Source organism: Candoia aspera, chromosome 2 (assembly GCF_035149785.1).
Source record: "Candoia aspera isolate rCanAsp1 chromosome 2, rCanAsp1.hap2, whole genome shotgun sequence".
Taxonomy (NCBI): domain Eukaryota; kingdom Metazoa; phylum Chordata; class Lepidosauria; order Squamata; family Boidae; genus Candoia; species Candoia aspera.
Window position 1 is genome coordinate 185,356,759 of NC_086154.1, and position 14,757 is coordinate 185,371,515.

Consider the following 14,757-nt stretch of genomic DNA (forward strand, 5'->3'; position numbering starts at 1 on the left):
AGGCACGTGGTAGAGGGAGGAGCAAAGGGAGGGGCGACAACTACTCCGGCGGGAATTTCGAAAAAAAAAAAAAACCAGAAAACCGGGGGGGAGCACTATTCGGACAGGGGGCAGTATGTCATGAGTGCCGTTGAGCTGAAGTCATCAGCGCAATGGCACACATGACAATAGCAAGGAAATAGGAGAAGGGGCTCAAGATAAGTAGCCATCAACTCACAACGACTAACGGCCAACAAACAATAACTAAACGGATCACGGAGCACACCCAAGCCATCAGCGCCAATACAACGGAGATCGCCCAGCTGACAGCAATCACCGGATGAATAGAAAACCTGATGATGGGCGATCCCGGAACGCCAGCAGGGCCTCACAACCCCTCACCCACCGGCAGGGCAACGTATTGGACAAAGGGGGGGTGACGTGACCGCGAGTGAGGGGGCGCTGACCGGCGCGGGGTATTTAAACCCCGCACCGGCGCGCTCCTGTCACTCTCAGCTTTTTCTTCCGACACTGTAACTGCGCTGTGAATAAACCAGAGCCTGATCCATCGAACCAGTGTCTGAGCATTATTCAGAGGCAGGCAGCGCATGACACATGCAGAATGGAGAAAAAATTGAGTTGCCCAACATACACGTTCCCAGCTGAGGTTTCAGTAATCGCTAATTCAGTGTTTGCAGTGACTTTATAAAATGTAACTACTGCAAATAATGAGAATCCTCTGTACTTGCAATGTTCATAACACCACCATTTAAAACATTCTGAATCTGACTAATTTAAAGTATACCTGATTGCATATAAGTCCAGCTTTTGTTGTTCTTCACTTTTTGATGTCTTCAAGGCTTGCATCTGTAATAGCTTTACAATGATTTTTATCAAGCCATGGACATTCCTATCAAAAGCATAGTAAAAACATGTTCAATCAGCAGATGTCTTCAAGGAGAAAAGCATTTTCATGATGTCTCCTACATCACTTTAGTTTGAAACAACTTCCTAATTTGCATCATTAATGCAAAATCAAAGCATAATTGAACATACTACTTTTTCATTTGGTCTGCTCTAGTTCCAACACACTTAAGAGGTTCCAATAGTTATGTGCCCAATTTTACAAGGTAAATCATCTTTTTAGGCACTATCAGAAGACAATCCTAAATTTAAAAGTATCCTGTTTGAAGATATAACAGGTCATATGTGCACATACATACCATGGTTCCCCAATGATTCACATGAGGGGTCTCAAACAGTCTTTCCACATACTTCCTGTACTCTCCCTTCAACTCCTGGTAACAGCCAAAGAGCTATTGTTTTGCCAGTCACTTTAATCCAGAAAAATCTTTTCTAGCTCTGATTTAACAGAGAGGGGTTAAGTGGCATCACCCGTCCTTTCCATAAACAGGCTACAGACTAGATCCTTTATCCTTTTCCAGAATCAGTACCCTTGATCCATTAAAAATTAATAATCTTTATTATAAGTAGCAAAATCAGAGACCTAGAAAGAAGTGGAAAAGGGAAGGTAGAAGGAATGATTTTCTTTTTTTAATAGTAATTTTATTAAAGATTATAATTACAACAGTAAAAACTTATACAAACTGAAAAGAATAAAATAAAAGAATAGAAGGTGCAGGAACAAAAGAAAAATGAGAAAAAATAGAAAAATAGAAATAGAAAAAAAGAAAAATAAGAATATAGTATAGAAAAAGAAAAGAAATAATAAAGAAGTGACTTCCCACCTTCATCACAAGTATAAACAATTTTAATAATTTATCACCTTCTCTTAAAATACAACAAATGATCTCTTCTTCCCATATCCCATCTCTTATCTATAAACAAATCCATAAAGCCTTGTCATTTCAGTCCTGATGTCAGCAAAAGTCCATAAGGGTTACCCAAGATAACAACATATCTATTTTAATCTTGATCAAATAAACCAGCCTTATATTCCTTTCTTTTACTTCTAATAATCTTAATCTTCAGTCTCTTCAAATAATGTTATTGAATTTGATTTCATTTTTAATTAGTCCCCTCTCACAAAACTCTTCAAAACTTTAACGAGCCTCTTTTGTAAATCTAATATAGGAAAATTCTCCAGGTCCAGGTGACCTCAAACTGGAACACCACTCAAACTAGGCTGGTACCAGAATGCTGGACAAGGCTACGCTGAGCCTCCTGGATACATCTGGATTCTAGGGACCGGACTAGACTGGCCTCGATGACTCAGGTGCAACTGGAGACTCAGAACAAGGCTGAGAACTTGGAGCAAGGCTGGACTCGGCTGGAGGCTCTGAACTAGGCTGAATGCTCAGCACAAGACAAGATTGGACTGGAAATATTGGACTAGGCACAAAACTCGAGGCACGGCAGGACTGAACCACAGATCCTAGGCAAGGTTGCAAATCTAGTTCACAACGAGATAGGCGTGAAATTCCTGAACAATGTCAAGCACCCGAAGCGCAGCTAAACTGGACCAGGGATCCACGGCAAGACTGGAAGTCAAGGGCACCATGAATCCGTACTGGAGACCTGGAACTAAGCTGCGAGCTAGAAACATTACAAGGCTGCACCAAAGGCTCAGGGTGAGGCTGTGGACTTGAGGCATGACGAGACTGGACTTGAGACTCTGGACACGGCTGGAACCTCGGAACAGGACAGGAAGCATGCCTGAAATGCACACAAGGTGACCACAGAGGTCTGAGGCTGAACACAAGACTTGGATTGCTGGGCTCAGCAAGGAGAAGATCCTCGGTAACAGCAGATGCAGGATTCAAGTCCTCTTCAGTGGAGAATGCTGGTGCTGATCCCTCTTCAGTAACAAACACTGTCTCCGATGCTGGTAAGGACTCTTCTGTGGAAGCTTCAGGCTTGTAGGATCAGTTGTCTCTGGCAGGTTGCTCTTCACACATCTTCCTTTTATGCCAATCCTTCGAGCGCCTATTCCCTTCTGCAGCCAATTGGGCTGCCTTCTCCTTTGCACACTTTTCTGCCCGTTGTTGGCACCAGCTGATTGGAGGATTCAAATCCTCCTCCGAATATTGGCCAAACAGCGCCTCTGACTCTTCCCGCGCTGCTGACTCATCTCTGGGTTTCGCTTTCCTGGTTTCAGCCTGCTAAGTTTCTATTTCCTCCTCTGACTCAGAGTTTCATTTTCTGAGTCAGAGGCTGGCTGGATTCTCACATTCTCCTTGAAAATGGTGCTTATATGCTCAATATGCTTATATTGTGAAAATTGGTTGGCTTTCCTCTTCTTCTTTAGCTTAACTCTACCCATTACCTTGATTAATAAGTAACCTAGTTTTCTTTAACTCTTTCAGTATCTGAAACTGCTAAAATGGAATTTCTCTATATTCACTACAGGAGAGTTATTCAGTCAAACTTGGTTAAAAGACAAAGAAGAAATGAACCCTTGGAAGATCCCCTATTAGCAGTTGTCAACAGGACATGGACTACAGAAGCACACATATCAGCTCACAGTTTCCTCTCTTACGGTTTCTTGCATATGAAAATGTTACACAAATCTGCATCCTTCCTTGATGAGCCATCGTTACCCAACAACATACTACCTTTCTATGACAGGGGAATAGGATCATGCCTTTCGGTCCGACTCAGCTGCAGAAAAGTACTTGGATTTTGATATCACTTTTGGCAATCAGCTGGTCCTTGGCTGACAAAGAAGACTCATTTGCATTGTAGTGATCCACCAAATTTTTAATGGGTATAGCAGCCTTCACCAACCTAGTGTCCATGTAGAATGTCTCAGATTCAATCCTTGACATTTCCTCACTGGGCTAGAACAGCTACCTGGAAACCTGGAGAGCCATGGCCTCTTGGTGTCCAGTACATTGGCTCAATATAAGGTAGCTTCCTATGAAAGAGGTGTATGGTACGTTTTCATTGGTAAGCCAGAAATTTCTGCTGCTTGAAACCAGTCTCAAAGTGGGTAGCAATGATTCTACTCCTCTACGACATATATCCAATTACACAATCACATAAATTCAAATAATGCAATTCAAACCAACTCTAATAAAAATAACCACAGTCTGATGCTGCAGTTTCCGAATCTTTTATTAAGGAGAGACCGAAAGCCTCTTCTTATCGGTATACCCTCTTCCCTCGTTCAACAGTGGGAGACGTTCACACCCACAGCCCTCAACACCTTACACAACAGGCCTTACAGCTGCAAAAAAATAGTGATGATTAACATGATATTTCAAGTTGCTTACAATTATAGGTATCATCATGAAGAAAAATGGTTTTTGGAAGCTACTGAATTACTATATGGCCATAACATTACAGATCAACCACACAAGAATCTATGAGTTTGTCATCTAGCTATACAAACTCATCTCTTCAGGGGCTTGGATTACCAGGTTATGTTTTTAAGTCTTACTCTGATATACACTGTATGCTGGCAGTACACAGCTAGTGTTTAATAGGGGGAGGGGGCAGTTTAAAAAAGAGATTACTGTCTCACTGTGCTGGGTTTGGCAGGGAGAGGGATGTATTGCTTTTACTAGTTGAAGCAAGGCATGAAAAAAATCAGTTCAAAACGTAATTCTGTGAAAGTTAGAACAGGCAAAAATGTTTTGGTGGTACAAATCAAGGAATCTCTGACTCTGGGGTCAATGACCTTATAATACAGTACAGGTGGAAAACCAAATTACTGGCCTTAAGCAATATAACAACCTCTATGCAAACAGCAGAAACCTGCAGGTGATTAAGCTTGAGCGTCATTGCAATTTTTTTTTTTATCATTTGCCTATTTATTTTTTGCTGCGCTACTCTGCTCCATCATATATCTAACTCCAATTTAAGAATACAAGAGAAGAGGCACAACATCAAGGACCATGTTTAGCTTTGGCAGACCTCCACAAAAACCCTGCATGGGTTTGGGCTGAGCAAATACATCACGAACACTGAATGTGCTAAATCCATAGTCAGTTAGATAGGATTGCTTAGTTCTCAAAAGAAAAAGAAAATGGCAAAAAACAAAAGCATTTGGTAAACTTTCTATTCGCAACAGCAAAATTTTTGAGTGAAGCTGAGAACACTTTTGAGCATTATAAGATGCTCAGGAAACTGTTACATGCCTGTCAAGTACCTTGGAGGAAAAGCATTGGAAGGATGCCTCAGTTGTTTGTGTGTTCCAGAGATTAGGGAACAGAGTTTGACTCAGAAGCCCCATCACTACTGAACATTTGCACACTCAAAAGTGAGGGACACTGGAGCAGAAAGGAGCACAGGTGTCATCCCTGCAAGATAGGCTAGGTCAAGAAACAGACATGGCAGGGATTCCTGGAATGCTCTTTATTAGAATAAGGTAGCATAACAGAATCTTGAAAACCTGCCCAAGTTTCTCTCTGTTGCATCTTATATTAAACAAAGCCAAGGTGGGGTTATTTTGCACCTTTCTCATGCTTTCCTCTATCTCAGGATTGTATAATCTTTCCTCCCTTAATAACTCATTCCTTCTTTCCTCCATTAATGACTCTCTCATGTCTTCCACAAGCTCAACCTGCCTTCTTTTACAAGATGGTACCACTGCCACAGTATTCCCACTCAGTCTGAACTACAAAGTAAAAACAGTTGATTTTTAATTAAAATAAATTACCATCACCTGGCTGAAGGAATGAGGCTGAGCGCTGTGTTAAGAACATAGCCAAATTCTGCATGATCTTGCTTAACGAGCATCACCAGAGCCTCACAGCAGGCTGCTCGGACAACCATATTGTCACTGCAGGACTTTTCCCAGAGCAAGTTTAACGCCGGGGTCTGGAATCAAAGAGAAGGGAGAAACAAGCTCAGTTAATCAGGACTGATGACTCACAAATTCAATTATTGCGCTCAGAACTATTTTCCTTCAATTGGTATCTGAGCAAAGGCAGAGAAAGTTAAACAATATTTGGCTCTTTCTTCACTTGCCACTTGCTGAGTTAATTTACCTCAGATGGCTTCCTGAACTCAAGACTAAGTAAAAATTTATCAATTTGATGCAGGAAACTGTTGACATGGAAGATTCCTGCTTCTTCTAGTTGTATAAGACATTGGAGCATGGCTGAGAATCAAAAATCTCTCCCAGGACAGTATGGGAAGTAAATAATACATAAGAGGAGCAGGGAATTTTCAGTAGTGGCCTCATAATTATGAAAGTATCTCACAAAAGTAACTGTTTTTTTTCCTGTTTCTTTGCATTCAGAAGGTTATATAAGTTTCTGGCAGCAGAAGAATCTGGCGTCTTTTGAGGAAGGGTTATTTTATAATTATTTTACAGTTTGCTTTCAGTTTATTAGGATTGACACTTAATTTTGATTTAATCAAAATCTGTAACTTATTTCTGAGTTGGCTGGTAGTTATCCTATTGTAATTTTAATATTTGACTTTTTTTTTAATAATAGCTAAAAATGCTTAACTGCACCCAGGCATTTAAATCAATCAATAGGTTGCAAGCATGTCTGGTTATGGACTGAAATTCCTAAGGTAAACCAAGTCCATTTTAATTTTTACACACCTTATGTAGAATTGGCCAGAACTTAAAAAGTCTATTTCATGATGTGAAACTGCTCAGCATGACAAATATTCTGCCCTTCTTAATAAAACAAGGCATGTTTCCATGTAATGCACAGAAACAGTATCAAGTAGACAGAGATTTTTGTCCATTCCATGATTCAATAATCTCAAGTCAACAAAATTCAGAGTTTTGCCATATCATGTCCAATTCCATTTAAGCTAAAGATCTAAACAATTTTAAGAAGGTGGAGGATCTTATAACAGAAATTGCTTTAGTATTTTCAGAACTGCAAATACCTATAGAACTCTCCTGCCTTCCTTTCCTATTTAGAAATGACTAAAAACACAAACACAAACATGTACAAACAAGGGATGACAACCAAGACTTTTCCACCTTAATTCTCCAAACTAGTTTCTGGAATAACATTTGTCATCCATTACTCATTCTTTAAAAATATGATATTTTCAGATTTTTGAGAATATGACATACATGGTTTGCTACACTTTCACATGTATGTATTTTTTAAAAATCCGCTTACGTAGTACAATGCCCACCAAAACTTATGTACACAATTAACAGAAGAAAAAGCCCATGATAAGCTCACTATTTCATTTTCAGCTGTGACCTTATGTTCTAATTAGCATTATAGCCTGCATGAAAACAACGCTGGGAATGAAAAAGGAGATGTAAAGTCAGTTGCATAGTGGTTAAAGGGTTGCACTGCTGCTGGGATAGTGGCACATCTGGGACAGATAGTCCACTTTCACTAGGGAAGCTCATGAGGTAACTTCGGGTCAGTCACTCTCTCTTAGTTCTACCTTTCTCACAGGGATGTTGAGGAGAGAAACAGGAAGAGGGAGTGCTATGTACATTGTCTTGGGCTCCTGAAAGAAAACTGGATATAAAAGTAATCAAGCAATAAGTAAATAAAGGTATGACAAACAGTCTCAGCTCTGTCAGTTCTGAGTTTAAATTCAGAAATGTAAGTTTTATTCCAATTAAATCTAATGAACTATTACACAGAGCAAACCTTGGGGGGAAAAAAATATCAGAATAGGAAAATCTATATCAGGAACAGGCAATTTGTGGCCAGACTTCACAAATCTGTAACAAATTGTCTGTAGGTTGAGTCATGGCAACTGGATTTCTTTCTTTTTGGTTGAAACATTTTGCTGCTTGTCTGAGCAGCTTCTTCAGTCTGGGTAAAGGTTGGTAAGGGGACTCCGTATATGTCTTCCAGGGTGGCTGCATTGTCCCTACATCTGAATGGCTTGTTAATTGTGCCATGGAGGTGTAGATTGTCTTTGGGATGTCTTACTCCTAAATCCCTCGCTCATCCCCAAGTGGATCGTTAAGTGTGGCCTTCCTGGTGAACTTGTGGTCTTAATCTTCCTGGGGACTAATGAAAGAGCAGCATGAAAAATGGGGGACAAGTTGTGTCTGAGGCCTCCACCTCTACTGAGGGAAGGATTTTCCACTTTGGCATGAATGGATTCCTTAACCCCTCTCTCAAACCACCTATCTTCTCTGTCCAAAATGTGAATATTATTGTCCTCAAATGAGTGTCCTTTTTCTTTTATATGAAGGTAAAGTACTCATTCTGGTCCTGTGGTGTTGCTCCTCCTCTGTTGGGCCATCCTCTTGTGTAAAGGCTGTTTGGTTTCTCCAATTTTTCATGCTGCTCTTTCATTAGTCCCCAGGAAGATTAAGACCGCAATAAAATTGAATTGACTGAACAGATACTGAAAGTTGTAGTTGGTAATACAGGTAGTCCTTGGTTAACAACGATAATTGGGACTGGAATTTCCATCACCAAGCAATGCAGTCGTAAAGTGTGACATCATGTGACTGCATTGCTTAGCGACAACCCCAGCAGTCCCTGTTGACATCATTAAGCAAGAATTACAGGTCATTAAACAAGCACCTCCTTGCAACTTTCTCCCAGCTTCCAACAAGCAAATTTAATGGGGAAACAGCAGGAAGTCATAAGTCCCAGGCAGCTTGCAAGCAGGTCAGCAGGCAGGTAAGTGGTTGCCATGGCCCAGGGCAAGCGCAGCAGGGCCAGGGATGGCTGCTGCCAGGTGTAGGGGGGCACGCAAGCCGCCCTGCTCTCTGCCACACCTGCCGCCCCCAACTCACCTTTGCCATCTTATTCCTCCTGCTGCTGCTGAGGCACACCCAGCCTTGCCCTACATGAGGTAGCTGCCACCCCCTGAAGTTGCGTGCAGACTTCCTGACGCCTTGTCAGTAGCTTGAGAAAGAAGATGGCAAAGGTGAGTTGGGGTGGCAGAGTGCAGGGCAGCTTGCGCACCCTCCCGTCCCTGGCAGCAGCCACCCCCGGCCCAGCTGCGCTCGTGCTGGGCAGCGGCAGCCACTTGCGCATCCTCCCACCCAAGCAGCCAACATCCCTAGCCCAGCTGCGCTCGCACAGGGCCAGGCTGGGTGCACCTTGTCAATAGTAGTAGGAAGAAGATGGCAAAGGTCAGCTGGGGACAGCAGGGGTGGCGGAGTGCAGGGCAGCAGGGGCGGCGGAGTGCAGGGAAGCCAAAAGGGCACAGATGGAGGGAAGATAAGTGGGTTGGGGGAAGATGAAGCATACCCTGCAGTTGTAAATGTGGGCAGGTTGCCAAGCGTCTGAATTTTGATCACATGACTGCACGGTTGTTGCAACGGCCATAACTTCAAGAATCGGACGTAAGTTTCATTCATTCAGCACCATCGTAACTTCGAATAGTTGCTGAACAAATGGTCGTTAAGTATGGTCTTCCCGTAGGTTCCCTTAATCCTTGATAAGAGTTATAACAAAGAGCTGAAATTCCATCATAATTGTAAAAAATAGCTTGCAGGTTTTTCAGTAAGAGAAATACCAGTAGACCAGAAAGCAGTTCAAAGTCTTCCTTGGCTCACAAAATCTTACAGCATTCATGGTGTGCATGGATCTAGCCACTCCACTGTACCATTATCATTAGACAGTCTGATACTGTTATGTATACCATTTCAATGTTTTTCCTTTCTTGATGAAGTATTATCCTCTGGCTATGAAAATTTAAAGTTACTAGAATTGATTTTCAATCATGTTGCACCACAAAAGCAGTTGTCAGGGCAATGGGGGAAAGAAAAATGAAAGCAAAGACACAAACCTGGTTACTGGACTGGCTGATCTTGTTAGATAAAACATTTTCTTTCAGCACTGCAGCAATAAGATGGCCCACAGCCTGTGAATAAACATAAATCACTAAACTATGATCTCTGTTGCAGCCAGCAGCAACCACATCCCACCACCCTGACTGCTACACTAGGTAATCAACAAGGCGGCGGCCAAGGTTATATTGGGGAAAAAATAATTGGTCATATGCAATTCAGTAGTTGCAACTTGACATTCTCTTTACCTTCGCAAAGAATCATGAAATGTAATGTCTCAGTGCTCCTAAAAATATGGCCACCCACAACTATTTAGATTGTCAGTGCAGGTGGACTAGAACTTACTGCCTGAATAGGCATAGCAAAAACAATATTAGCAGATGGGCCTTTGCTTAAGAGTTACGTATATGTGGAAGGTCCTCAACCTCACCTAAAAAGAGATTTCGTAGCTGTTCCTGGTAATGGAAAAAAAAGTTCTGCCTAGGACATGGGAATCTGTGACCTGTCATTACAGAGTAAATGGACAAACAGCCAGATTATTTATTTGTTAAATTTAGCCACCACCCATCTCCCCCCAAAGTGGGGGACTCTGGGCAGTTTACAACAGAATTCTTACTTCTTTAAGCAAAAAAATTTGTGAATCTACTAAGAAAAAAGGATTCCTCACAAGAAAGCTCTTCAGAGGCATTTTATCTTTTTTCTTTGCACCTAATATTTATTTATTTATTAAACAAATTCATAAGGCCACCCAACTCACACATAGTGTCTCCGGCCAGCTTACAGAATTAAAAACCATAAAAACACAACAGATACCCCCCATCCCCAGTGGCAGCAAATACATTCATATCAGCCACTTGATTGGCTCCAAAGCAGCCTGGCAAGACAAAACCATGTCTTCAGGGCCAATGATAAGAAGGAATGACTTGCAAGAACAGTACTAATACTTGAAAAATGAACAGTTCTACAGTTAACATGTTTGCTTTAGCATATAAAGTGACTCCACAAAATTTCCATAGGAATATCTTTGGTAAATGATGAAGTCATGATCATAACCCAGCAGAAGGAATAACATGCCCTGACATGGATCTCCTCTTAAGAATGCTTCTTCATTGACATAACGATTGGTCTCACATATCAAACTAATTAAAACAAACAAACAACACAAGAGCATAACTATTGTTCTCACACTATGGAAACCAAACAAATGGCTTAAAGAAACCTGATGTAGTTCCATCTCTTGGCCAAGAGATCATGGGTTCTTGGTTAGGAGCTTACCTAGTAATTCACTATTATTGTGCTTCAGCTGCCAGATGGCCATTATGAAAAGTAGAATGATGCAGTAGTAAGACTATTGGTCTGATCAAAATTGATTGATTTCATATTTCTATGTGGAAGAATTAGCAAAGCACAACACCATATACTCTTAGAGGTAAAGTCTCCTGCAAGTCAAACTCAACTCCTGGAGACTTCAGGAGAGTTCCATGACATTTTCCTGGTAACAATATGGAAAGAGTTTCCCACTATCACCTCCTGGGATTTTTTTTTTTAAATTTTCCAGTCTATCCGATAGTCCTGGTATTTTTGGTGGTCTCCCATTCAAATACTAATCTGTTCTGACCCTGCTTATTTTTTTTAAGCCAGCCAAGATTGGCTAGATGCAGCCATCTAGTAAAATGTAGCCTTAAAATGGGAATTTAAAAATAGGGGTTTTTTTTCTTTTATATTTAAAAAACAGGCACACAACAAATGCAGCTTTTTTATTTATACCAGGTGTAACCTAAACAGCATATTGTAGTATTAGTCAAGCCAAGGCATGGATAACTGTCACCCAATTCAACTAGCTCAGGAAGGGACCCAGCTGGTGCACTAGTTGCTGCAGATGCCATCTGCAAATCCAGTGACAACTCAGGATCAAGAAGCACTTCCAGATTATGAATCTGCTCTTTCAATGAGAGTGCAACCCACTCCAAAACAATCTGAATCTCAATCCCTGACTCCAATATTCTTCTTAACCACAGCACCTCTGTTTTGGCTAGTTTAAATGGCAGCTTGTTCTTTCTTATCCAGTCCTTTATGGCACTTTGGCACTATTCCAGGATATCAAATAATTCCTTCAAATTGGATTGTAAGGAGCAACAAAGCTGGGTGTCATCATCCTGAAGACACCCCACTTAAAACTCTGGATGATCTCCCCCAGGGGTTTCATGTGAATAATTTATTTTTCAACAAGTACAAGTATATATGTGCATGTATTTATATATTCATGCACAGACACCATATATAACACATACCAAAGAGAAGCTTTCTTACCTGTGACTGTATAAGTGTGTTAGGAAAATCAAGCCTTTTTCTGATTTCTTCAGACATTGTTGTTTGATTAATATACAAACCATTAAGCTTCTGAAACAGCAAAAATAGATATAAAGTGTCAATATCATCACTGATTGGGTTTCACACTTTGCTGAATGAGCCGCAGTGGCTAAACCATAAATCATGGTGTACAAATGAAAATTGTGGGTTTATACATTTGCACTAAGCCTAAATCAAACTAATCACATCGTGGCTATAGAGATAAATGGCTACATTATGGTGAGAGGAATCAGTTTCTATGTTATAGCTATGTGCTGTGATTTTCCGGTTGTAGCATCCTTGCATTTTTTTATTTTTCTACCCCACCTTTATTATTTTTATAAATCACTCAACATACCTAATACTCCTATTTTCCCCCCAACAACAACCCTGTGAAGTGAGTTGGGCTGAGAGAGAGTGACTGGCTCAAGATCACCCAGCCGGCTTTCATGCCTAAGGTGGGACTAAAACTCACCGTCTCCTGGTTTCTAGCCCATTGCTCTAACCACTAGACCTTCTAATATTCCTGACATAAGTCACAGAATGGTTAGTATTATTTTGGAATATTTATTTATTTCGTATGGCATAGCAGAATGCAGCATTGTTGCATAAAAATCACAAAAATATATAAGTGTATAAAATATAGGACATTGGGACAATAAATTATTTTAAAAACACTCAGTACAAATGATGAATAAAATTATGAATAAATTAAGTTATGTATGAGCAGTTACTAAAGAATCTAAGCCTATGGCCAGCTATCTAGATCATTTAGCCACTGGGCAGCAGTACCCTTGAGATGATGTAGTTCTTGCAGGGAGCCAGGAAACCTTCTGAGGGGACATTCCATTGCGATGTGATGTAAAGTTTGCGGGACATTCCCACAGTCACAGTTAGGATTATCATATAAATTATATATCATATAATTTTATATCATATAAATTTTACATCATATAAATTATATGGACATTTGGAATATGCAACCTGGCTTATTATGTCTCCCAGAAGCGCTCAACAATTTTGTCAACCTTCTTGAACGTTTGATTGCACTTGGCCGGCAGTATTTAAAATGAGCTGCTCCATTTTAGTCTGTGGCAGCTTTCATTATCCTGGTGCCCTCCTGGTATCTTGGATTTCCATTCTCAAAATTCCCAGCATGCTGCTGGGTAGATGATACTCACATTATGGTCTGCTCCTCTTATACCTGCTTAAATGGCACCTTTAGGCTTCTTTACTAACTGTACAGCCTGTCCACAAGAGTACTTGGTGCCAAGTTAGCAGCAACTACCTCTCTGAAACTGAAGCAAGCTGAAGCCACAAGGGCTTGAAATCAAGCTTTGATCTAATAGTATGAACTTCTTCCTACCTTTTTTTAATAAATTGACCAGAGCTCTGTTCTTGTAGCTGCTTAGGTTTGTTATATAATTCATCTTATGCATGTTGTAGTGGTTTTAAATGAATTTCAGATTTCATATAAACCTCTTTAAACATTTAAAAAAGCAACACGAAGGGAATTACAGGGGGCTTTGAAAGTCATGTAGTCCTACCTTCTGTGCAATGCAAGGAAGCTGTAGCTGGAATTTCCCCAGTAGTGAAAGGCTAAACCATTACTAATCTCAGCAAAGTGTCATGCTGGATAAAACTAAAGGCCTCTCCTGCAGTTTTTTAGAAACGGTGGGCTGTAACCCCATCATCGCCAGACAGCCAAGCCATTCTACACGGAGGTTATAAAAATTAGAGTCCAACTCATGGAGGACTTCAGTTTGGGGAAGCTTGCCTTAGAAGAAGCTGCAGTGCCCGAGCTAGAAAATTAGGCATGCATGTTCCCTTCTTAAAACGTGGGGTGCATCAACTTAATCCAGGAGAATAGCTATACGAGGCATTAAAAAGTTTAAATTACTTTCCAATTGCACGATTCAATAGCCCTGCGCACCCCCCTCCCTAACTCTGCAGAGGCCGTTCTGCTGGTTCCATTATTGGAACGCTACGACTGCCAACGTTCGACGCAAGCGTTTCAAACCGAAAGGAACCTCTCAAAGCCGAAGCAGCCGCTCACCTGATTTCAATCGAGATCCTTCTGTCAAACCCCGCAGCAACGTCCCACGGCGACGCGCTGCACAGCGCAAACTCAGTAGCAGTTGCTCGCTCGCTCTCAGTCACAAAAGGGCAAGTTGGCTACATTGTGACTTCTGAGCATGCCCGGAAAGAAGAGCAGACGCATTGCAAGTAAGGAAGATTGGTTTCACGTAGTTGCGCCAAGGCTACTGAAATGTTAGCGACTATCAATAATCTGTCGGTTGTTTTTAAATCTAAGATCACTGATTTTTCTGTGTTGCTGCTTATTTCAAGCATGTGTATCCCTATATATACGTGCAAGGAAATCTCTGTTGGGGTTATTTAATAGATTCTGACCAGCGAGAGAAAATTTAATGGGCTGGAAGAGCCAGTTTGGTCTAGTGGTTAAGGCAAGGAGCTAGAAACCAGGAGACCACAACCTCGACAACTGTCTGATAGATGAAATTTAACTCCAAAGGAGGAGGGGAGTTGAAAGCATCTCAGAAAGGGCCTTCCCTAGTTTTGAAGAAAGTAAAAGTGAAGACAATGGTACTTCCAGACTTGCAAGATTCCGTTAACGCAACCTTACAATAAAGACAGAGCTAGTAAACATAGTCATATTTCTTGTCTGGTCTACATCAAAGCTCTAATAAGATCTGTGACAAGATTAGGGAATAAGATTAGCAATCATGATAGTAAAAACTTTTAAATGG

At 41.0% G+C, this 14,757-nt stretch overlaps 1 protein-coding gene across 2 annotated transcripts in view; it reads right to left on the reverse strand.

The window, feature by feature from the left end:
• FOCAD (focadhesin) overlaps window positions 1–14,067 on the reverse strand; it is a 153,567-nt gene extending 139,500 nt beyond the window's left edge. The window contains exons 1-5 of one of the 2 annotated variants that reach the window (XM_063295015.1): window positions 14,046–14,067; window positions 11,951–12,040; window positions 9,640–9,714; window positions 5,609–5,763; window positions 785–889 (exon numbers count right to left, since the gene is read on the reverse strand). In XM_063295015.1, coding sequence (XP_063151085.1) covers window positions 785–889; window positions 5,609–5,763; window positions 9,640–9,714; window positions 11,951–12,007 — 392 coding nt within the window. In that variant the 5' untranslated portion in view covers window positions 12,008–12,040; window positions 14,046–14,067. Of the gene's footprint in view, window positions 1–784; window positions 890–5,608; window positions 5,764–9,639; window positions 9,715–11,950; window positions 12,041–14,045 lie in introns of those variants that run through there. The other variant, XM_063295016.1, reaches the window with a different exon arrangement.
• Between the last annotated feature and the right edge of the window lie 690 nt (window positions 14,068–14,757).